We start from the raw sequence: 24,903 nt of genomic DNA, 5'->3' as shown, positions 1-24,903 counted from the left end.
GAAATGTTGTCTTTGTTTAACCATGTTTTAAAATGTGTCGTATGTACTGTTTTAGACTTGCTGAACAGAATGAGAAAAGACGCACATTTACATGCGAATTAATTCGTGGGAAAAATTGTTTTATTAATGCCAATACTGTTTTCTATGCTTGATTTCGCTTAATACTTTGGGATACTGGTGCAGTTGTAATCAGAAGGCCTTTTTGTCATGTAGGCAACAGTACACGATTTTCTTCATAACCCATTTCATATTTTGTGGAGCCTAAATTACACAATTTTCTTCATAATGCATTTATTACATGTTAAACAGGTTAATATAAAATAATGAATTATGTTGGCTTACACTTATGACACTTCCAAGGCCTTTCCATTATGATTATTACGGTCATGTCAATCATGTTATATACTTAGGCTACTGTAACGCGTTCAATCAGTTAGCAAGTCAGAAATGTCAGTTTTCTAGTACCGACTAACACTGGAATGCAGTATTATGCTGGCTTCACATTCTCGTGGGAAATGGGAAGTTGTAACTTCGACATGATTGTTTTCAAGTGCTTTGAAGTCCGAACAATTCTTAAACCACTAAGATTTCCCACGTGTAATTGCTATTTGGAGGGTCATTCAAGTGAAACTTCCCAGTCGGAACTAGGAATTTCCGAGAACTCCGATAGCACCTGAACGAGGTATTAGTATCTGTAATAGACAACAGTAGGGTCTGGGTCGCGGCGTGTCCAGCCCTCATACCCATTCACGACCACCGCGGAGTGAGTGTCAGTATCTTACTATGTGTCCGTGCAGTCAACTCGTATAATTATTGTTTGTGACGTAAGTATGGGGATTATTATTAAGGTTCTGGTCGTCTGAGATACAGGCTATACAATAAACAATATAACTATAGAATTAAGAAACTAAAGTAATAATGTTATATTTTATTTTTTGCATTTATTTCCTTAATAAATGTTTGGTTGATTTAAGACTAATAAGCCATGTCTACACAATAATATTGGAGCGGTTCAAATGTTTAGCCTACATCCAATGTTTAGCCTACATACATAGCCTACATCTGTTTTCAGATTTATTTTACGGATGATTTATCCATTGAAAGAAATGTATTTATTCTTCCACTCCACTCTTCCGATACATTTATTTGCTACAGACAAGATGATATTCAACAGGTAGACATTTTGAAACCGTTCAGAGATTACTCCAAGTAATGGCACTCTTTGGGTTCTTTGCCAGGGAACATTTAAATACATTATCAATGGCAAATACTGTTTTCTATGCTTGATTTCACATAATATTTTGGTGTGTTGAGCTCATTGCAATCAGAAAACATATGTTGGCCGATCAAAACCCTTGCGGGTGATGTTGCTCAAGATCAGTACTGTACATAGGCAACTTCAACCCAATGTAATGCAGAGCGCGTTCCAGCTCTTCAACACAATCTGCTGTAAGGAGGTTACGTTGTGCGTTGTTCAGTTTATAAGAATATCAAATTAAATGAATCTAAGAAACGCTTTTCCAGGCAGTTTGAATGTATATTCTTATTCTGTGCAGAATCTGTGTCATTTGACCTACAACACAAATGCGCATCATGACTTCAACAAAGGCAACTTGGAACGTACTCGTTCTTCCCATGCTCCCACTCTCTTTCCCGGTAAGTGAAGTATGCAATTAAACAATGTGGTTGTAATCGCTAGTATGTACTGTTATGGAGATTGATTTATTGCTTTTTACGACATTTCTCAAACCACCATGCATTTTCACTGATCTGTCAAGGTTTTCAATCAAAATCTTAGCTATAGGCCTACTCAACAGTTTCAGCTAGCTAGCGAGCTAGGCTACAGTCTATTGAGTTTCATGGTGGGCGCAGGGTTTTGTTCTGGGCAACATCTACACACCTGATTAAACTAGTTTGAGTGGTTAATTACTTTAATCCACGTGTCAAACTCCAACCATGGGAGRTCCGAGTGTCTGCAGGTTTTTGCTCCACCCTTGATTGATAAATGAAGGTCACAAATGACTAAGGAACTCCCCTCACCTGKTTAGGTTTTCCAGGTGTTCATTGAAATGAAAAACCAAAATCCTGCAGACACTCGGCCCTCTGTGGAATGAGTTTGACACTCCTGCCTGATAGAGCTAGTTCAACTTGTTCTATTCTCTTTACTGTGCAGCTCCAAATAMAGACCCGTCACACCTACCACCCTTCTATTCAGACCTACGGCTGACACCTTTAGTCTCTCTCCATCCTCTTGATACATCCTCTGGCTGCAGTTTAAGTAAGTGGAAACTTTTTCTCTTTTAATTCAGCTTTCTTCCCATTTCTTGTGTTTTCAAAAACAAACCAGGTTGTAGTTTAAAAATGCAAACCAACTGGAGAAGATTATTCAAAATTTGTATCTTAAAATAATTAACCAAATCCCACTGGCCCAGGTATTGTTTCATCTGTCAACTAACGACACTCATTGCACTATGCACCTGAGGCTATGGCAGGTAGCCTACATCTAGGTTACAATAGTAGTCAACAGTTAGTATGACACATTACGTTACTGTGTGACATGTTAAAGCCTCAGGCTTAGTTTTTGTACCAGGCGAGGTCCATTATCAGATCTGACCCATATGATTGAGTCATTGAAACCCATGTCACCTTCAAACACACACACAGCACTTCTTTAATGGGTTTGAGAAGGGTCAGGGCTTGATGTTTCATACGAACTCAACGGCAGCTCCTTAGTTGGCCAAACTGTCTTTATTAATTGCTATTGTTAGTATAGTTTTTATCTCATAATCTCTAGTTCTCCTTGTCAATTCAAGCCCCGTGCCAGAGTGGACCTCCCTGGTGCATTCCATCAGTSAAAGTTATGTGTATAGGGCTATTCTTTCTGACACTTTCRTATCCACCTTTCATGCAGAAKGGCTCMTGGCTCCASCYGTAAGCTGTGTCCTAGTTGTAACACATCAATAGGAGTAGCATCAAATAAGTGCAAGATCTGTGGTGCAATAATCCAGCTAAAGGTCAAGTTAGAGGCCCAAAAAATGAAGGCAACAGATGAATGGGCAAATAAGACAATGAAACATGGAAGATATGCAACCTTGGTTAATGCAGCAAACAAGCTGGTAAGCTTTATTATGTGTTCCTCTAAAATATTTCTGCATTTCTAGGTTAGGGATATTTTTATTTGTTGTTGTCTCATTGTGTCATTTAAGACTAAATCTAAATGTCATTATTTGACTGATATTTGTTGTGTTTCTGGAAGTTATTTAGTCATTAATGATTCCAGGTACATAGGTTCCACAAGGTAGGAGTGTACCCCCTGCTACTCCTCAGCAAGAGGAAGAAGGATAACATTTTGTCGTCAACTGCACTGTGTCCTCACAGTGGTATGATGAATCAGACCTCAATGGCAGCAATCCAAAGGTTGTATGCGGCAATTGTGAAAGGTATCCCTCAACCACCACATCCGTCAGACAGTAAAAAACTAATTATTCCACTTAGGCAAATTCGCCAAAGTCAGCCCCTCCCTCTCCTGTTCTGCCGACCGAAACTCTCATCCATGCTTTCTTCTTCTCCTGAATAGACTATTGCAACTCACTACTCCCGGCACTAACACAGACTCCCTCGATAAGCTCCAAATGGTTCAAAACTCAGCAGCCCGTCTTCAAACCCACTAAATCGTCCTGGCAGCATATCACCCCATCCTCTGTGAACTCTGCTGGCTCCCTGTCTCCCACCGCATTAATTACAAGATCCTCCTGACCTAAAAAGCTCTCCCCCACCTTGCTACCCCTTACCTCTCTGACCTTCTTCTCTCCTACCAGCCTTCATGCTCTCTCTGCTCAACCACAGTTGGCCACCTTGTCATCCCCAAGTCCAAGCTCCAGAGTTTCAGTGACAGGGTTGCTCCTAGGCTCTGGAACTCCCCCCAGCCATCCGTGACTCTGAGTCCATCATCTTTCAGTCCCGCCTAAAAACCCACCTCTTCACCATGCGCTACCCTTACCTCCCCCTCCAGCATTAACACACACACCCCTTCTGTTTCACACAGAATACGCAACATATTCTCTCTCACTCACATGCTATCTCACTCACATATCACACCCTTTCCTTGAGCCCTTCTTACCTCTATTTAGCCCCGTTATACCTGGTTCTAACATGCATTATATTTCCTGATCTTGTCCACAGTCTGATTGTGCCCACATTTTCACACAGGTGTAGACGATTAAAAGAAGCACTGTGATCAGATCTTCCTGACCACGTCTGGAGTTGACAGTGAAACCATTTAAATCATCCTGCCTTCTAAAGTCATTGACAGGTGGCACCATTGACTTATGGAATATATACGTATGTGTCTTGAAAGAATAACTGTCAAAGAATTAGCATACAAGGCGGGACCAGTAAATCTGTTCACAATGCGGACACAGTGGACGGATAAGACCATGTGTAGACGCATTTCAAAAAATGTGGGCACAATCAGAATGTGGACAAGATCAGGATAAAGGACGTATGTTGCGCCAAAGTATTTTGTTTACTGTTTTTCTTCCTTTTGTTTAGTCTGCTGTTTAGTTAGAATATTGATTGTTTGTTTCTACAATTGTAAAGCTATGTATGTTTCATGTTTAATTATTGTTATTATTAAAGTAGAGGAGTTAGTTCAGGCAAGCAACATTTCAACACATTCTTTCACATATCCTGTGTAGAAGTTTATTTATAAACTGGGTGGTTCTAGCCCTGAATGCTGATTGTCTGAAAGCCTTGGTATATCAGACCGTATGACCCTAAAATTATTTTTACTGCTCTGATTACGTTGGTATCCAGTTTATAATAGCAATAAGGCACCTCGGGGGTTTGTGGTATGTGGCCAATATACCACGGCTAAGGGCTGTGTCCAGGCACTCCGCCATGCATAAGAACAGCCACACCTCCTCGGGCCTTATTGCTTAAATATACATGCTCACCTCTGCTAATTGGAAACTGTTGTCCACTTGTCTGTCCCATTTCCTTAATATGTTCTATTTCACAGTGGCAATCAACACCCATACCCCCACACTACAACCCTCTAACCCTCCTCCTGTTGCTGCCCAAGAACTGTCTGTTACAGTTGCCCCTCAGGAGACCAGCTACACCCTCAACATCACCCAGGTTGAAACCCCGATATCCCCCACCGCCCAGGAGACCAGCTGCACCCCCATTCTCAACCAGGTTGAACCCCCGATATCCCCCACCGCCCAGGAGACCAGCTACACACCCATCCTCAACCAGGTTGAACCCCCAATAACCCCCACCGCCCAGGAGACCAGCTACACCCAAACCAAACCAAATAAGACAGGGAGAAAGTCCTATCACCCTCAAAGAACCCTCCAACCCGCTGAGCATGACACAGTCAACCCCATCCAACCCCGACCAAGGAAGAGGAAATATGACTACATGCAAAAAGGTAAATCAGTATCTAACTTATATTGTTTATTCATAAATGTTAATTATGTCAATAACTTCAATTATGTTTTTAATACATTTATAAAACAATTCCAGTGATTGATGGTCCCCTACTTTTCAGGAGGCAGGCATACTGTATGCTCTTAGGAAAAGGGTTCCAAAAGGGTTCTTCAGCTGTCCCCAAAGAAGAACCTTTTTTGATTCTAGGTTAGAACCCTTTTTGGTTCCAGGTAGAACTCTATTGGGTTCCATGTAGAACCCTTTGTCTTAAGGGTTCTACATGGAACCAAAAGGGTTCTACCCGGAACCAAAAAGGGTTCTCCTATGGTGACAGCCAAATAACCATTTCTAAAAGTGTAGYCTAAGGCTAGGCATAGATGTAAAATGAATAATGCAAATGACTATCCCGCTAACTTTATTAATGTTCTGCTGGGTGGTGATTAAATAAATACATGCATTTATTGTTTCAGAGTGTCCAGTGCATCCGGGGCAAACGATTTTCCCTATTCTCAAGATTCTTGCCAATAGAACTTCAAAGGAGGCTAATCCTAGTGCAACACCAATTGTAGTTAACTTGCAGTGCATAGACCTTGTAGTTAAAGTGGCAATATGTAACTTTTTGGGTGGCCCGACCAAATTCATATAGAATTGTTAGTTACAAACAGCTGATATTAGCTACCATGACATTGTGGAGCGATTTCAGCATAGTGCAGCTTTAAAAAACATACATTTGTATTTGTTGCATAATAAAGGGTCAGGAGCAGAAAGTGAGGTGGAAGCCATGCTCTGGATGGTATGTTAATTCAACTAATCTCCTAGAATGAATTGAGGATATACTGTATACTCAACACTGTATGTATTTTGACAGTGAAGCTAAAAATGTACAATTTTACTCAACTCCAGCATTTTGGATTTGAGATCAAATGTTTCATATGAGGCGATAGTACAGGTCACCTTTTTACAATTTAGAAATTAAATCACTTTATGTACAGTGGGGAGAACAAGTATTTGATACACTGCCGATTTTGCAGGTTTTCTTACTTACATCACTGACAAACTGTAGAGGTCTGTAATTTTTATCATAGGTACACTTCAACTTCAACAAAAATCCAGAAAATCACATTGTATGATTTTTAAGTAATTAATTTGCATTTTATTGCATGACATAAGTATTTGATCACCTACCAACCAGTAAGAATTCCGGCTCTCACAGACCTGTTAGTTTTTCTTTAAGAAGCCCTCCTGTTCTCCACTCATTACCTGTATTAACTGCACTTGTTTGAACTCATTACCTGTATAAAAGACACCTGTCCACACACTCAATCAAACAGACTCCAACCTCTCCACAATGGCCAAGACCAGAGAGCTGTGTAAGGACATCAGGGTTAAAATTGTAGACCTGCACAAGGCTAGGATGGGCTACAGAACAATAGGCAAGCAGCTTGGTGAGAAGGCAACAACTGTTGGCGCAATTATTAGAAAATGGAAGAAGTTAAAGATGACAGTCAATCACCCTCGGTGGCATTACTACAATGATGATCCATCCTCAGTTTTTCTACCATGACAGCCTGTAACTGTAAAATCACCAATGGCCTCATGGTAACACCCCTGAGCAGTTACATTCATGTCCTGCAGCTCAGTTCAGAAGTTGACTGTATCGGCTCTCCCGGGTGGCGCAGTGCTAGCTGCGCCACCAGAGTCTCTGGGTTCGCGCCCAGGCTGGGCTGGGTTCGCGCCCAGGCTCTGTCGCAGCCGGCCGCAACCGGGAGATCCGTGGGGCGACGCACAATTGGCATAGCGTCGTCCGGGTTAGGGAGGGTTTGGCCGGTAGGGATATCCTTGTCTCAGTATGTAAAAATGTAATAAAATGTATGCACTCTACTGTAAGTCGCTCTGGATAAGAGCGTCTGCTAAATGACTAAAATGTAAATGTAAAATGTAAATCTTTGATGTGTCTGGGTGGTTTAATACATAATCCACACCATAATTATTAACTTGATCATGCTAAAAGAGATATGCAATGTCTGATTTGTTATTTTTACCCATCTACCAATCACTGCCCTTGTTTATGAGGCTTTCAAAAACCTCCCTGGTCTTTGTAGTTGAATCTGTGCTTGAAATTCAATAGCTGACTGAGGGACCTTACAGATATTCTATGTACCGGTATGAGCTATGGGTATAAAAAATAATGTCAACCCCTATTGAGTCCATATAACATATTATGTGATTTGTTAAGCCAATTGTAACTCGTGAACTAATTTAGGCATGCCTTTATAAAAAGAAATCAACATTTTCTTCCATTTTGACATTAGAGTACACCATTTTCAGTTGCTTGTTCACAAAAAAATCTAAATTAAATCAATTTCAATCCAACGTTGAAATCCAAGGAGTATGAATACCTTTGCAAGGTACTTTATGTAGTTTAAATATTATATTTGAGGAGAAGGCGCTTGTCCAACGTGAGATTAGGTTTAACCAAAAATCATAACCCTTTGAAAGGAATAGGTGCAACCCTTGCTCACGATTTATGTATTGAATGATTTGTTTTCTATTTCTGCTTAAAAACATGACATTCCTTTTTGTGTTTTCTTTCTTGTCTTAGTGGCAAGAAATGGGACGATGAATGGATCAAGGCCGAGGACCGGGTTTCTCCAGTTTAACCTACTTTATGCACAAATGTATTTCTCACTCTCCCTTCACATGTATCCCTGTCAATCATAAATGGTTGGCCAAATTCACCATTGAAACATTCATGGAGCATCAGCATGCCAACCATTTGATCTCAATCAGTTTCATGAGAATATGCATTTAGATATTCTTCATATAAAGTGAGCTACATAAGTATTGCAACAGTGACACATTTTTTGTTGTTTTGGATCTGTACTACAGAACTTTGTATTTGAAATAATACAATGACTGAGGTTAAAGTGTAGACTGTCAGCTTTAATTTCAAGGTATTCTCATCCATATCTGGTGAACCGTTTAGAAATTACAGCACGTTTTGTACATAGCGCGCCCCCCCCATTTTAGGACACCAAAAGTATTGTGATAAATTCACGTATGTGTATTAAAGTAATCAGAAGTTGAGTGTTTGTCTTTTATATTTGCATTGATTAATTGGACTGTTATTAAATATATACGTTTAATTTCACTCTCTCACATTTTTTACCTTTAGTCTATGCCTATTTCTATAACACAATGCACATAGCTGATTATCTTATGGAGTAGATGCAAATTAACTGTCTTTAGTAAATATAATTGTAAGTTTAATAGTCTATTTTTCTCCAGATCAAACGTGTTGGTCTTTCAGCCAAAGCACCCCATACAGAAGCAATCAGTTGATATAATAAAGAACAAACATAAAATATCGGGCTATTTAAATCAGACAGTAGTAGGTCAGATGGTTGAAAATCACAGATTCATATCGTGATTTGAAATGCCAATGTTTACAGTAGGCAAAAATCATCTTGTGGTTTTCATTTTTGTTGTTAGTGACGCTCTCCAGTCTCCACTGCCGTGGTTCTGAACTCGCCATGGCATGCCTTGCATTTCTCCCGCATGAGCTAACAGTAGCTGTCCGTGGTCCTGAAATTAAACGCCGGCGCACTATTAGAAAAGGCGCACAGGTTAACGTACACGGTTCTTCATTTTAMCTGTGCCTTTTCCAATATAGTAAAGCTACAACATWCTGTTTGGAACAAAGTAATGCAAATCTGAGACTTAAAGGTAACTTGTTTCCTTCTGTCTTTCTACTGGAAGAATGTTAGTTCAATGGATAAAGGTACTGGATCATTTCTTTCCAAATGCCACCATATTCCATTGAAAGTGCACTACTTTTGACCAGAGGCCGAGGCACATAGCACAATGTTGATACATTAGTTATGAGCAGTGGATTGGGCTGATCAACTTTAGTACTTAGTGAATGTCTTATGAGGAATGAGAAAATAATAATCAAAAGTTATGAGAATGTTGCATTTTGAAAGCATTTTGGCCAACTGACCTTGAACTTCGCAATTCATATCAAGGTTTATTATAGGCCCGTAGGCTAGGCGCAGCTCGGCTATGTATTATAATACATAGGCCTACGTGTAAATCAACATAGATTACATATATAAAGATCATATATACAGTATATATAATGCTATTACATATTACTTTACCTGCATTTTTTATGTTGGATATAGGCCTACTCCTATATCCATATTGGCATGCAGCATGTTTAGCGTCTACCTGCTTGGTCTCTAGGCTAGTTGTCCATGGAAAATATTTAATGAAGGTGAAAGCCAAATCATTTCACAACTGCTTTTTTTGAGTAGACAGTGAAAATTAATTTTCATCATTGTTGCTTATCAGGAATATGATGTGCCGAGGACCATGGCAATAGAGGTGCGGTTATAAGGCCATGTGGGTAATGGGTATTGGGGTTGAAAGGCCACAGACTGTTGAATGTCTATTTTTTWACTTCTAGAAGCGTCAATATCGATGTAACAATGTTTATATAAGCAATTCTATACATGTTTTCTGCCATGAACCTTTATACACCCCTAGAAAACCTTTTGTGAGAGGTCAACTCTGGTCATAGAGTCCCCAAAAATATGTTTTTGTTGTTTTTTGTAGCTCAGTCTTATGGCTTGACACAAATAATCCTATGCATGAATTAGACATAATTATGCAATCCCATACCCCTGGTGGCCATGGGGTGCTCAGTAACGCCACCAACAGTTGACTTTTCCCCAAACGTTGATGATTTACTACATTTGTAGTTCACAACTTTTCCCGTTTCTGTAACGTAATAATTTATCTGTTACATCAATTATTTAATAGAATCCGACAATGTTTACGACATTCAAATAAAAGTAACATTGCGCAAGAATAATTTATGAATAGTTGAAAAATGTTATCAGAAAATTCAGAAACATAGTCTATTACGTCACGGTCATTGCGACGCACATAACCAAAACAAACTGACTGAACGACCAAACCGAAGACATGCCTGCATAAGTTTTTTTTTTAAATCATCTAATTTTAATAATAATACGGTGTTGCTAATAGTAGCGTTAAGAGTTTTTCACTTGCAATTGGCCTGTTCAGTATGGGACAACCTCCATTTCAATAGGAACATTTCCAAGTTTGCAGCTTAACACACAAGGGCTATGCATTATTCTTCCCCAAATATGTCATGGGTCATAATTGGGTCAGCATAATAAAATAAAATAATCACTTCAATCATTCTGTGTCCATACTTTTGATGATTCATTGCGAGTGCCTGTAGATTCTAGGCAACATCATTTTTCAACTAACCTGTTTCATCTGCAGCTGATGGGAGTCATTTATTGTACTCAAGTACAAGTAAAGTAGCCCTCTCGAAAACTACTTGAGAGTAAAGAAGTAACTGGTCAAAGTACTCAGCACTAGTTAAGCATTTGTACATCTCATACATACATAAGGAATCGTTGACTCAACAGCCCATGACTAATGTACTGATGTAGCTCCATCAGGATGCAAATGATTACTTGAAGACAAGGATAGTTTTTTATTAACTAAACTAATAAGCACGCACAAGCACAGTACATTACAGTTTAACAATGTTTAAATCGGAAATCACCAGGTGAAACAATAAATCGTTCTCCCCGCCAATGGTTCTGTAAAAAGCAGAGGGATGGGGCTGGAGAAATGGAACCATAGAGGGATGGGGCTGGAGAAATGGAACCATAGGAGGGATGGGGCTGGAGAAATGGAACCATAGAGGGATGGGGCTGGAGAAATGGAACCATAGTTTAAACCATGTTGAGGCTATACTCCAGTGGTGTTAATCTCATTCCATGGAAAGCCTAGTGTATGCTGGTTTTTGTTTTTTCCTTTCAATTAAGACCTAGACAACCTGGTGAGGGGAGTTCCTTACTAATTAGTGACCTTAATTCATCAATCATGGGAGGAGCGAAAACCCGCAGACACTCGGCTCACCCGTGGAATGAGTTTGACACATGCTCGTTTACTTTGTTTACAAACATTGGAGTAGAACAAAATATAKATTTTGGGATCTGATGGGGTACGGCAGTTGAACTATTATATTCTTCAAGAATCCAAAAGTGGATGTAGCAACCTCAGCTTTGCCATTTAAAGGGATGCATCGGACCTGGTCGTGTACCAGGGCAAAAGCAGTAACAGACGAGCGCCCTTCTCAAATCTGTGCCACATGATCACATTGTCAACAAGGAAGAAACATAAAAGTTTATTTTCCATAAAATGTTCAAACAATTTTTCCTTAGGAAGGCAGATAAAGCACATATGCAAAACAAATGGAATCACTTTTCACCCAGTGCAAACTGCACCCACCCAAACGAACACCGTCAGTCTGTGATAGATTCCTCGTCATCAGAGCTGTAGTGGATGCTGTCATAGATGTCATCTAGGTCCTCTTCCAGGAGGTCACCTATGAAGTTATTTTCTAGGAGGGAGGTGTCTTGGCTCATAGCTTTGCTGTATATCAGTTTGACAGAGTCCTGGTGTCTTCTGAGGCTGCTGACTGTCCTCTGCGCCCAGCTTTGACCTTTGCGCCCAGCTTTCGACTGATTCAATTGCCAGCCTAACACCAACAATTGTAATGTGGGTAAATACAATTAAATATTCCTTAAATACAATAGCAATTACAGGGTGCCATCATCAATTGTACATATTAATGAAAGTTCCCCTACTTTGCCTACTTAGGTCAAGTACCACATATGAAGCAAGGTCTTGCACATTATCCGATTCCCTCTTTAGGCTTTCCCAGTGCTGCTTGACTTCCTTTAGGACAACTAACTCCTCCTCCTTCAGCCGTCTCAGGAGCATCACACGGTCAAAGGCTATTTTATTTGTGAGTAGGTCAGCTGTAAATTCATAAGAACCCAATGTGGATTWGTAACTTTGGCAGTGCTGCCTGTGTTTGCGCAACTGAACAAACACAGATAGCAAAACAGAAACATAGTTATTGTGACACACAAACATACTACTTACTTTTTCCATTCAGCTCCCAAGGCCATGCATGAAGGTCTGTGGAAAGGATCTCATCTGCAGATGTTATTGCTGAATCTGGTACAAGGGTGTTGTACTCCTCTATGGCAGCTGTCAATTTGGCCTTTTCTACCAATATCTTTCTGCGCAGAGGGTGTCTTTTCTTGCATCCATCTGTCATCAAAACAAAAGGAGAATGGAATTATTTGTTAAATTGCATGGCTTTGAAATGAAAGAGAAATGAAGTGAGTGCAATTCAATATTCATGAAATTTAACAAACCTGTCTGACGGTAGAGGTTCTGTTTCCTTTGTTTGATGCTAAGAAAAAGGACTTAAATTGTTCTCTGTAGTACCTGGGGACCATCCATGTTCATATTTGTTTCCTCTGAAATACAATAAATCTATTAATTAACAACGTATTTCCAACGGTGAGTAGTTGCACTCACTTCCTGGAGGAACATAGGGCCTGTGAAGGTTTCTGTAACAAATTATTTGTTATGTGGGGGGTGAGTGAGCCCCAACCTGGAGAACCAGGGAATGTTTTGTCTGCCTCCTACCCTTCCACCTGTCTGGCTTGATTGCACCTGCCGGTGGAAAACACCCTCTAAGGGTTAGCTCTCAGGGTTATTGGAGTACGCAAGCCTCTCCACTACGTTAAGGTGACAGTCCAGGAGAGTTACATTTAGGATCATTTCGTTTTTGTATTCATTTACCTGTATTAGCCCATTGCTGAACTTCCGTTGTCCAGTTGTACAGAGTCTCATCGCCTACACCCAAATCACTCTTAAACTTTTCGAGAGTCTGGGTCTCCTCCTGGATTTTGCTGTTGTCTGAGAATTTTGACAAAAACAAAACAGAATAATTAATTATTTAAAAATAAATTAAATGCATAGATATAATACTTCTAAAAGAAATGTATTGATCCACACAATACACCTTCAAGTATCTTCTGTTCCACCCCATGGCCTGGATGGTTAGCATGTCTGTTCTTGCTAGAAAAGCCAAATAGAACTCCTTATTCCAGATAAGTACTAACATAGCTGAATAGAACAACCTTAAACTAATTGTTTACCTCCTTTGGACATTTGCTTGGAACAGATTGCAGCCCTCGACAAGAAGCTGTTCCCTTGTTCCACTTCCTCCCCCAGAGCTGTGCCAGCTCCTTCCTGATTCCGCCCTCCCCACTTAATCTTAATTTACATAAAAAAAAATATTGACTTAATATTGCAATTATGTGAATAACAAACATCTAAATGGGAAGCCTTGTAAAGGACTGAAGCTGGAAATTCTCGTTGAACAGTTTAATAAAGAAAAACTTACCGCGCATTTCAAACGATGTGCCTTTGCATGCATGACAGAAAGAAGTGGCTTCATGTCTAGAAGAGTGGCGAGCTCTGGACAATGAAGGGCAACTTTGGTCAGGTATGGCCAAAATTTGCAGATCACATCCGTACTCATGAATTGTATGTTCCTGCTGCCATACAATTCCTTCTGCAAGAAGTGGGTACGCAAATATCTCTCCACGCATCATGTTGAGGCTCCTTAGAAGTATTCTGTGGCAGCAGACGGCAACTTCSAGTCCCTCTTCATCAAGTTTGTCGTTTGTTTTCCTTGACGACTCTTTAGCTGCTGTCCACTGGGATGCTCCACATACCCCTTTTCCATAACCCTAGGCAAGGGAGTAGAAGAGTATAGGTAGAAAAAAWWWWTTGGGGGGGGGAGTGTTGAAGGGACAGTGGTTAGGTTTTTAAAATCTAGCTGAGGGCGCTGAGCTGAGATCAGAAGTTGGAGATTGACTGTAAAAAACAAGCACTTGTAAAGTGTGTTGCATTTCTGAACAGAGGGAGTGGTGTAACGACCCTGGACTTGAAGAGAGAGGATTACCATCTCTCCAAAATGATATGTTTTTATTGGAATAGTGTATAACGAGTCTGCCTTTGAGTCAGATGGCCCGAGGCCAGTCCTATTTCACAGATTAGACGATACACAGGAAACGTACATGTTTAGTCTTTGTATGGACATAGTTKACAAAGTCAGACACATCCTCATCCTTGCAGATAAATACGCCATCAAAGAATCCTTTGTAATCAGTCCTTGAAAGGATATACGTGAAATACATTAAATATATGACATATGAAATAGCAATCAACCTCAGTAACTGATTGTGGGACACTTGACAATGTTGATAATTCATTTCATTACAAACTCAAAACATTTAAGCTAAGAATGACCTCAACTGCATTTGAAAACATTCACACTGGACAAAGAAAAGGCAAACCTTGTTTGGATTGTTTAAATGATATAGAGTACGGTGTTATTTGATAAATTAAGAATAGTTTTACATACCCTTTTTTGAATCGATACAGCTTCTTGTTCCCGTCCACTGACACTGCAAGCATGCYGGGKGAACAGGCTGGGCAGTCAAAKTACTGTATATCACAGACCTGATCAATTTCAGAGCGGCAGTACGTCCACTCAAAGAAGCTTTTTTGAAAAGTGTCCCCACAGATCATTCCGTTCTGGTAAGGGAAAAATACATATAGAAAATATATGAAATAACTTACAACAATAGTATAAACAAAACATACTTTAATTCACTATGGCTGACTGGATTTGAGTTAAAGCAGGGCCAGTGCATAGTGTTGACAGCAAAGCAGGTGAAAGCCAATGCAAAAGTAGGACGAGTACTTATGTTGTAAAGAGCAGGAAATATTGGATACAAGAGGGGCACAGATAAGGGGTAGGACACTGGTACAGGAGGCTATCCCATACTGTAGCAAGAGACCTGCAGTTTTAACGTAGTTGTAGTACTGGAAATACATTTTGTTACAACGCTTTGTGTAACATAACTAACATATTGTTAACCTGAAGTCATACATTTGTAAAGCCGAGTATAATTTATTGTTACCCTGMCAAATCCACATAAACGACAGACGGGACATTCCTGGAGCTGACACTTTCAGCTCCTCAAAAGAGCTGAACAGATCTATCTGGTATATGGTGTCACAGTTGACAGTGGCAGGCCAGTACCCATTCTTTATCAGGATCTGCCAAGTTTCCTGTCCAGGTCAGCACAGGCACTGTGACATTGTAGCAACCTAGAGGAAAAAAATGTAGTCTGAATTAATGTTGTTTTACATTGCATTGCTACATCACTATTTGGTTCTTGTCGATATTGCACATATCATTTATTCCTACGAGGATTATATGTTTCCCAGGGCCAACATGGATGGTGCTTGTCAGGCAACCACATATCACCTCTGGTACGTCCAATGGTAAGAAACAATCTAGGGACAATATTTATATTGAACAATAAACAAGAATACATTTGAACTTTGATATAATACATTCAGCCGCAAAAAAAAACCACCCTGTTCATGAAGTGCATATTTGCCATCACTGTGGAGAGATATGGCTGTAGTTGGAGGAAGGGGTGTGTAGAGTCCCTCGATCATGGACTGTCTGTTGTGCAGGGGGAACTTTGCATGTGTCGAGACATCGCAGTCTTCGCAGTAAAGCTGTTCCAGTAGACCGTCTCTGCATCGCAGAATAGCCCTTTTCACATTGCATGACTGACAGATCTTCTGAAAAGCATGCTCTGCAGCCAGCAGAGAATCTACAATCTCAGGCCTGGACTCCCTCCACCTATCCTGTGAGAGTTCCTGTGAGAGGGCTGTGCGGCCCCCCAAAGAAATGCCACCCCACACCATGACTGACCCACCGCCAAACCGGTCATGCTGGAGGATGTTGCAGGCAGCAGAATGTTCTCCACGGCGTCTCCAGACTCTGTCACGTCTGTCACATGTGCTCAGTGTGAACCTGCTTTCATCTGTGAAGAGCACAGGGCGCCAGTGGCGAATTTGCCAATCTTGGTGTTCTCTGGCAAATGCCAAACGTCCTGCACGGTGTTGGGCTGTAAACACAACCCCCACCTGTGGACGTCGGGCCTCATGGAGTCTGTTTCTGACCGTTTGAGCAGACACATGCACATTTGTGGCCTGCTGGAAGTCATTTTGCAGGGCTCTGGCAGTGCTCCTCCTGCTCCTCCTTGCACAAAGGCGGAGGTAGCGGTCCTGCTGCTGGGTTGTTGCCCTCCTACGGCCTCCTCCACGCCTCCTGATGTACTGGCCTGTCTCCTGGTAGCGCCTCCATGCTCTGGACACTACGCTGACAGACACAGCAAACCTTCTTGCTACAGCTCGCATTGATGTGCCATCCTGGATGAGCTGCACTACCTGAGCCACTTGTGTGGGTTGTAGACTCCGTCTCATCTACCATAGAGTGAAAGCACCGCCAGCATTCAAAAGTGACCAAAACATCAGCCAGGAAGCATAGGAACTGAGAAGTGGTCTGTGGTCACCACCTGCAGAACCACTCCTTTATTGGGGGTGTCTTGCTAATTGCTATAATTTCCACCTGTTGTCTATTCCATTGCACAACAGCATGTGAAATTTATTGTCAATCAGTGTTGCTTCCTAAGTGGACAGTTTGATTTCACAGAAGTGTGATTGACTTGGAGTTACATTGTGTGTTTAAGTGTTCCCTTTATTTTTTTGAGCAGTGTATATCTCTACACAATCTATGTTGTGACAAGCCAAAACCCTTAGCTTTGATTCTACAGTAATTCAATTACAGGGCAGACCAAATATTGAGTAAAGTCTAAATTGGATATCAAACAATAGAACTTGATCCCATCGTCGAATAGAAATTCTGAATGTTCTTAAAAAGAGCAAAAACATGTGTATGTGTGCCATTCAGAGGGTTACTGGGCAAGACAAAATATTTAAGTGCTTTTGAAAGGGGTATGGTAGTAGGTGCCAGGTCCAACGGTTTGTGTCAAGAACTGCAACGCTGCTGGGTTTTTCCACGATCATCATTTCCCCGTGTATATCAAGAATGGTCCACAACCCAAAGGACATCCAGCCAACTTGACACAACTGTGGGAAGCATTTGAGTCAACATGGGCCAGCATCCCTGTGGAACGCTGTCGACACTTGTAGAGTCCATGCCCTGACGAATTGAAGTGCAAAACTGAGGGCAAAAGGGAGTGCAACCAATATTAGGAATATTTTGTACACTCAGTGTATTTTGACTACAGAGTAAACTCTCCTCAAAGGCAAATGCTTCCAGCTTCCACAATTACAAACAGTGGTTACAAAAGAAAAGACACTGTGTAAACACTCCAATAGTGGATTTGAATGAATTCAACTAAGACTAATTCCATAATGTGGAATGGCAGATTGCTTCATATTAAAGGAAATGTGCAGGAAAAAGCTCTCCCAGAAGTATTTGGGCAGTGATGCTAAAATGTCAAGCAACCTGCAAGTAAGCCTTTCATTGGATGGTGTTATCATCAGTATCTTGTACATACGACTAATAAAACTTGCAACTAGACATATAGTGCTTTCATTTCGAAACGGTAAATCAGAAAAGTCTGAAAATACCCTGAAATAAAAGGTGACATTCTGTACTGTAACCTCATATCAAACATTTGATCTCAAATCCGAAATTCTGGAGACTTGAGCCACATTTAAAAATGTTGCATCACTGTCAAAATAAAGATGTAGTGCAGTATAATTCAGTAACACCATGATGACCCCAGTTTTGAAAGTAAAACAATTTAAACATACCTATTTCTTCATCAATGTTTAAAACTGGAGTGGATTCCAATCCACTGGTCCTCGTCTCTAAAATAAGATATGCAAAAAAGGAAAGGATTAGACTTAAAGGGGCATTCAGAAGTTGATAAAGCCATTTTTGGATTTATATTAATGATATATATACCCATTGATTCTAGAAGATTATAACTTATTAATGCCTCATGAGTTTAATTCAACTGTTGTAACCCATCAGAACCCAAACTATAAGCTTGTTTTAGTCAATGTTTGCAAACAAAGTAAATGAAAAACAACACTGTATATCCTTAAAACATGGTTAAACTATTATTTTAATAACATTGATGGTAAGTTATTGCAATAATAGCTCTGTCAATAAATTGAAAGTGGTTACATTTCGCCAACCCCATCACTCAGCTTTTAACCAAAACTGGGGAGGGGAGTGTGCTTTGTTATTGTTTCAACTACTGATTACAGATTTAATAAAAATACAATAAATGAATTACAAGGCCACTGAATAACAAGGAATTGTATAGATTAATATATTCAATCGCTCATCAATACCTGATTCTTCCTCCTCGGTGACTGGCCCAGAAGGTTGCACTAGTCTGGCTCTTGATATGCCCTTGGAGCTGAAAGAATTAGTAATAAAAAGGTTTTTAATTCAAAATATTTGCTGGAGTTCTGACTCTCCTTTCGTTAAATATGTATTTTCATCAGAGACAGACAACAGAGAAAGGGAAAGGTGGGATCAGACCTGCATGTAATGTATTATGTGCTGTGGGTAGATGGCACTAGACTGGCCTATGGCACGGCAACAAAAGTTTGATATGCTATGATTCAGTATGTTTGAAAGGAAAAAAATCACATCAGGGACCATTAAAATTAAACACCTAGACGGGATGAAACATACCAAGAGAAGTGGATGTAGTTGCCTTCCTGGTTTGAGGAACAATCTGTCCTCTCTCATCCCTTTGTCTCCATCTGAACCTAATCCCTGGAGCATTGTTTGTCTTTTTATCTTCCTAAAAAGTGCCTTTCAATTATCATGGCTGGCCCATTAATAATAATAATAGTCTCCCACAAGCATGGCTTGCTTGTGCAGATATGGAGCAATTTTATTTTCACATAAGGTGAAGTGATTTGTCAGCTGAGGAAAGGCACCTGCAGTAGACCCACGTTCTGGCTCAGTCACACAACTAAAATGTGTAGAAGTTCACAAGGATGCTAACAAGTGCACCCTTGTGCCTCATGCTGAATGGGCAATATCATTGATGCTCGTGTTCAGGTCATATCACGGAGTCTACGTTTAAATTCACATTTGTGCCATGTGCCATGTGGGGTCTACTTTTACAAACAAAAAGCATTGATAAATCATAACGCTGTTGTGTTGGGAATATTTGTCCACGTATGGGAGCTATAGGGGTTACATTACCGGTTCTGGGTTGAGCTCCTCAGCCAGCCTTTTTGCCTCATTAATGGCCTCGTCCATTTAGGCTTGTGGGTCCTTCTCTTGGTTGAGCTCCTCAGCGTTCTGCCTTTTTAATAGCCTCATCCAGTTGGTTTTAGGGGTCCTCAGAGGCCATACCATCTCAAAAGAAACATAAAGAGACAACGTCCAATCCTAACACATTCCTTCACATAGTAACCTCCCACCTATGAGAAAAGTTGCATGTCATTGATATGTGTGTGTTTTACTATGTCCTGCACGTAACTAAATGTCTTCATCCTCCTCCACAAGCAGACTGACTGATCTACAAATCACTTTGCATAACAAATACATATTTATTATTATTACTTGCAGATCAGTCAGTCTGTCACCATTTACCAACAATGCACTATTAGTCTGTCACTTTCTTTTTCATGTTGTTCTATGACGTGTGCAACTCCAGTCCTTAAAGGCTACAGTGTCTACAGGTTTCGATCAATTTAGATCATTGACTAGTTAGGACACCCTCTCACCTATTGTCTGTCTTAACAGGGTCCCTCTCTCCTTCTTCCAAGGAGAAGTCACAAGATGAATACAGATTGAGTGGCAATGTGTATTTCTTTGAAGATGCAAAGAGGAAAAAGGGGAATATATAGCCTAATGTATAGGTGGCTAAAATAATATGTGAGAATGATATCCAAATATATGCAAGTAATGCAACAAAAATATACACACATTCTATGTTGTGTATGCAACTTTCCTTATTCACCTTAGTTACGTAACCTTCCTTACTGGTTTAACACGTTTATTAAACCAAACACTAACAAACAAAAAACAAATGTATATGTATGCTGTATTTCTGACAACAAGGGACGAACATGCGACCTACCTGTTATCTGTCCAGGGTCTAGACATCTGCTGTGTGCGGAAAATCTATAAACAACAAATGTCACAAGACCGGAGGTAGGTAATCATTCTTGTTCTTCTTGTAACTTTCTGGTCGGCTAGAAGCTTTCCGGTGTTTTGCTGCTCGTCACAGGTCGACGCAGGTATTGCACTTGATTTATCGTTCCCATAACCGTAGGTGCAGCCAAGTTGAAATACGAAAGCTTTCTAGCTATTTCGCACTGACTGTAATTTGAACACAAGAAAGTTTCTAGTGAAAAGGTGCTTACACTCAGAGCCATGTATTTACACTCAGCCAGCTCATAGTACAATTCCACCCTAGCCTTAGTACGGGTTAACGTTTTGGTTGGCCAACAAAATGTAAGACTTCAATGACTGCATACGTTTCCCAAAATGTTATATGAAAAAAATATATATTTTGGTATTGATGGACAATGTTAAGGCTGCTATTGTATTTTCAGTTACATTCTGGTCAATAAAAAGGGTTTACACGTTTGTTTTTTGTAAGAAATACATGGAACTACAACCGAATAAAACACCATTCGCCCTCATGCACTGCTTACATTCATTCTATACTGAAAAGTCTGTTCAGAAAAATCGGAAACAGTACATATATGCATACAACATTTTAATATGGATTTAAAAAAGACAAAATATCTATATATTCATAACGTAAAATAAATAAATAATGAAATACAGGCTATAGCGTCTTTGGTTGTTGCAAAGGCTTGTGTGTCGCCTACTGGTTAAATTAGTGTCTTTTCGCACTAATTAAGTAGCACATAAATTCGTGTATTTTCAAACGATTTGAACCACACAAAAATGCACGAAATCTGCTGAAATACATTTTGTACATATATGCGCGAATTGAATGTGAGGTTGGGCTGAACCAGGGGGAGAGGCCTCATTTAACAAAGTAAATTCATCAGGCTTAAGCCATGTTTCATTCAGGCCAATCACATCAAGATTATGATCAGTGATTAGTTCATTTCATTGACTATAAGTAGCCCTATTTTGAGATGTGAGACATCACAATCTCTTTCAATAATGACAGGAATGGAGGAGGTTTTTGTTCCAGTGAGATTGCTAAAGGCCATGTTTAGTTTTGCCCAACCTAGATCGAGGCACAGACACGGTCTCAATGGGGATAGCTGACTACACTGACTGTGCTGGTGGCAGACACCACTAAGCTGGCTATCTCATTGTGGAACTAGAGGAGTTGGAGCCCTGTCTATGTTCATAGGCGGCAGGGTGACTTGCCTAGTTAAATGAAGGTAAAATAAAAATAGATTAGATGAGAGCACCGCTCAGCAGGCTTGGTCCCAGAAAGAGGGCCAATTATGTACAAATGTTATATTTTGGGAGGGGTAGAAAAGAACAGGAAAGGATGAAACAGCGTCTGTGCCACCAGGTAGTAGAGATAGTAGTATAAATCCTCTCTCACAGTCCCCACAGCCGGACAATTTTCCCATGGCATCTGGAAGGAAATGCTGTTGGAATGCTCAACTGGTGTTGCCCATTCAGCCGACAGAAACTTTCAACCGGTTCTCCCCATGTAAGCATCGGGTCGGAGTCAGAGCCCGAGCCTTCTCTGGTCTCTACTCCTCCCGTTACGGGGTCTGAGACGCCGAAGCCTCCCACCATTAACTCTGACAAATTGAAAACCCTAGTCATTGGCGACTCCAATACCCGCAGTATTAGACTTAAAACGAATCATCCAGCGATCATACACTGTTTACCAGGGGCAGGGCTACCAACGTTAAGGCTAATCTGAAGATGGTGCTGGCTAAGGCTAAAAATGGCGAGTGTAGAGAGTACAGGGATATTGTTATCCACGTCGGCACCAATGATGTTAGGATGAATCAGTCAGAGGTCACCAAGCGCAACATAGCTTCAGCTTGCAAATCAGCTAGAAAGATGTGTTGGCATCGAGTAATTGGCCCCCTCCCAGTTAGGGGGATTGATGAGACTCTACAGCAGAGTCTCACAACTCAATCTCCAGTTGAAAATTGTTTTCTGACCCTCCCAAAAGATAGAATTTGTAGATAATTGGCCCTCTTTTTGGAACTCACCCACAAACAGGACCAAGCCTGGCCTGTTGAGGAGTGACGGACTCCATCCTAGCTGGAGGGGTGCTCTCATCATATCTACGAACATAGACAGGACTCTAACTCCCATAGCTCCACAATGAGATGGGGTGCAGGCCAGGCAGCAGGCTGTTAGCCAGCCTGCCAGCTTAGTGGCGCCTGCCACTAGCACAGTCAGTGTAGTCAGCTCAGCTATCCCCATTGAGACCGTGTCTGTGCCTCGACCTAGATTGGGCAAAACTAAACATGGCGGTGTTCGCCTTAGCAATCTCACTGGAATAAAGACCTCCTCCATTCCTGCCATTATTAAAAAAGGGCTACTTAATGTGAGATCTATCACTTCCAAGGCAGTTATAGTCAATGAACTAATCAGCTGCATACTGGACCCTATTCCAACTAAACTACTGAAAGAAAGCGCTGCTTCCTGTGCTTGGCCCTCCTATGTTGTACCATAATAAATGGCTCTCTATCCACCGGATGTGTACCAAACTCACTAAAAGTGGCAGTAATAAAGCCTCTCTTGAAAAAGCCAAACCTTGACCCAGAAAATATAAAAAACTATCGGCCTATATCGAATCTTCCATTCCTCGCAAAAAAAATTGAAAAATCTTTTGCGCAGCAACTCACTGCCTTCCTGAAGACAAACAATGTATATGAAATGCTTCAGTCTGGTTTTAGACCCCATCATAGCACTGAGACTGCACTTGTGAAGGTGGTAAATGACCTTTTAATGGCGTCAGACCGAGGCTCTGCATCTGTCCTCGTGCTACTAGACCTTAGTGCTGCCTTTGACACCATCGATCACCACATTCTTTTGGAGAGACTGGAAACCCAAATTGGTCTACACGGACAAGTTCTGGCCTGGTTTAGATCTTATCTGTCGGAAAGATATCAGTTTGTCTCTTGTGATGGTTTGTCCTCTGACAAATCAACTGTACATTCGGTGTTCCTCAAGGTTCCGTTTTAGGACCACTATTGTTTTCACTATATATTTACCCTTGGGATGTTATTCGAAAACATAATGTTAACTTTCACTGCATTGCGGATGACACACAGCTGTACATTTCAATGAAACATGGTGAAGCCCCAAAATTGCCCTCGCTAGAAGCCTTTTGCAGACATAAGGAATGGGATGGCTGAAAACGTTCTACTTTTTAAACTCGGACAAAACAGAGATGCTTGTTCTAGGTCCCAAGAAACAAAGAGATCTTCTGTTAAATCTGACAATTAATCTTGATGGTTGTAAAGTCGTCTCAAATAAAACTGTGAAGGACCTCGGCGTTACTCTTGACCCTGATCTCTCTTTTGACGAACATATCAACACTGTTTCAAGGACAGCTTTTTTCCATCTACGTAACATTGCAAAAATCAGATATTTCCTGTCCAAAATTGATGCAGAAAAATTAATTCATGCATTTGTTACTTCTAGGTTAGACTACTGCAATGCTCTCCTTTCCGGCTACCCGGATAAAGCACTAAATAAACTTCAGTTAGTGCTTAATACGGCTGCTAGAATCCTGACTAGAACCAAGAAATTTGATCATATTACTCCAGTGCTAGCTTCCCTACACTGGCTTCCTGTTAAGGCATGGGCTGTACAAGGTTTTACTGTTAACCTATAAAGCTACATGGGCTCTCCTACCTATCTTTCCTGATGTCCTGCCGTACATACCTACCGACGTCACGGTCACAAGACACAGGCCTCCTAATTGTCCCTAGAATTTCTAAGCAAACAGCTGGAGGCAGGGCTTTCTCCTATAGATCTCCATTTTATGGAATGGTCTGCCTGCCTATGTGAGAGACGCAGACTCGGCCTCAACTTTTAAGTCTTTACTGAAGACTCATCTCTTCAGTGGGTCATATGATTGAGTGTAGTCTGGCCCAGGAGTGTGAAGGTGAACGGAAAGGCTCTGGAGCAATGAACCGTCCTTGCTGTCTCTGCCTGGCCGGTTCCCCTCTCTCCACTTTGATTCTCTGCCTCTAACCTATTACAGGGGCTGAGTCACTGGCTTACTGGTGCTCTTTCATGCCGTCCCTAGGAGGGGTGCGTCACTTGAGTGGGTTGAGTCACTGACGTGATCTTCCTGTCTGGGTTGGCGCACCCTTGGGAGTGCCGTGGCGGAGATCTTTGTGGGCTATACTCGGCCTTGTTCTCAGATGGTAAGTGGTGGTTGAAGATATCCCTCTAGTGGTGTGGGGGCTGTGCTTTGGCAAAGTGGGTGGGGTTATATCCTTCCTGTTTGGCCTGTCCGGGGGTATCATCGGATTGGGCCACAGTGTCTCCTGACCCTCCTGTCTCAGCCTCCAGTATTTATGCTGCAGTAGTTTATGTATCGGGGCTAGGGTCAGTTTGTTATATCTGGAGTACTTCTCCTGTCTTATCCGGTGTCCTGTGTGAATTTAAGTATGCTCTCTCTAATTCTTTCTTTCTCTCTTTCT

The 24,903-nt window shown here is 41.0% G+C and overlaps 2 protein-coding genes across 9 annotated transcripts; one reads left to right on the top strand and one right to left on the bottom strand.

The window, feature by feature from the left end:
- The first annotated feature begins 2,264 nt into the window (after positions 1-2,264).
- Positions 2,265-6,079, top strand: LOC111951587 (uncharacterized). The gene is made up of 4 exons (XM_070449541.1): positions 2,265-2,278; positions 3,379-3,440; positions 5,021-5,434; positions 5,904-6,079. Exons 2-4 carry the CDS (start codon positions 3,383-3,385, stop codon positions 6,077-6,079), a joined length of 648 nt encoding a protein of 215 aa, XP_070305642.1. The 5' UTR covers positions 2,265-2,278; positions 3,379-3,382.
- Positions 6,080-10,959: 4,880 nt separating this feature from the next.
- Positions 10,960-20,427, bottom strand: LOC111951556 (uncharacterized). Of its 8 annotated transcripts, none has more exons than XM_070434833.1 (12): positions 20,361-20,427; positions 19,478-19,633; positions 18,607-18,674; positions 18,058-18,114; positions 15,336-15,714; positions 14,774-14,946; positions 14,427-14,520; positions 13,748-14,096; positions 13,141-13,257; positions 12,708-12,812; positions 12,430-12,600; positions 10,960-12,302 (listed from the first exon to the last, which is right to left on the bottom strand). In XM_070434833.1, the coding sequence occupies exons 6-10, from the start codon at positions 14,938-14,940 to the stop codon at positions 12,760-12,762; spliced, it is 780 nt and encodes a 259-aa protein (XP_070290934.1). In that variant the 5' UTR covers positions 14,941-14,946; positions 15,336-15,714; positions 18,058-18,114; positions 18,607-18,674; positions 19,478-19,633; positions 20,361-20,427; the 3' UTR covers positions 10,960-12,302; positions 12,430-12,600; positions 12,708-12,759. The 8 variants fall into 8 exon arrangements, with proteins under 8 accessions (XP_070290934.1, XP_070290935.1, XP_070290926.1 ...); XM_070434834.1 differs by having other exon boundaries at positions 15,336-15,525; XM_070434825.1 differs by lacking the exons at positions 18,058-18,114; positions 18,607-18,674; positions 19,478-19,633; positions 20,361-20,427 and adding an exon at positions 13,500-13,617 and having other exon boundaries at positions 10,960-12,019; positions 12,129-12,302; positions 15,336-16,680.
- Between the last annotated feature and the right edge of the window lie 4,476 nt (positions 20,428-24,903).

The sequence above is a fragment of the Salvelinus sp. IW2-2015 genome, linkage group LG3 (assembly GCF_002910315.2).
Source record: "Salvelinus sp. IW2-2015 linkage group LG3, ASM291031v2, whole genome shotgun sequence".
NCBI classification, from domain to species: domain Eukaryota; kingdom Metazoa; phylum Chordata; class Actinopteri; order Salmoniformes; family Salmonidae; genus Salvelinus; species Salvelinus sp. IW2-2015.
This window is presented reverse-complemented; position numbering and strand designations above follow the sequence as displayed.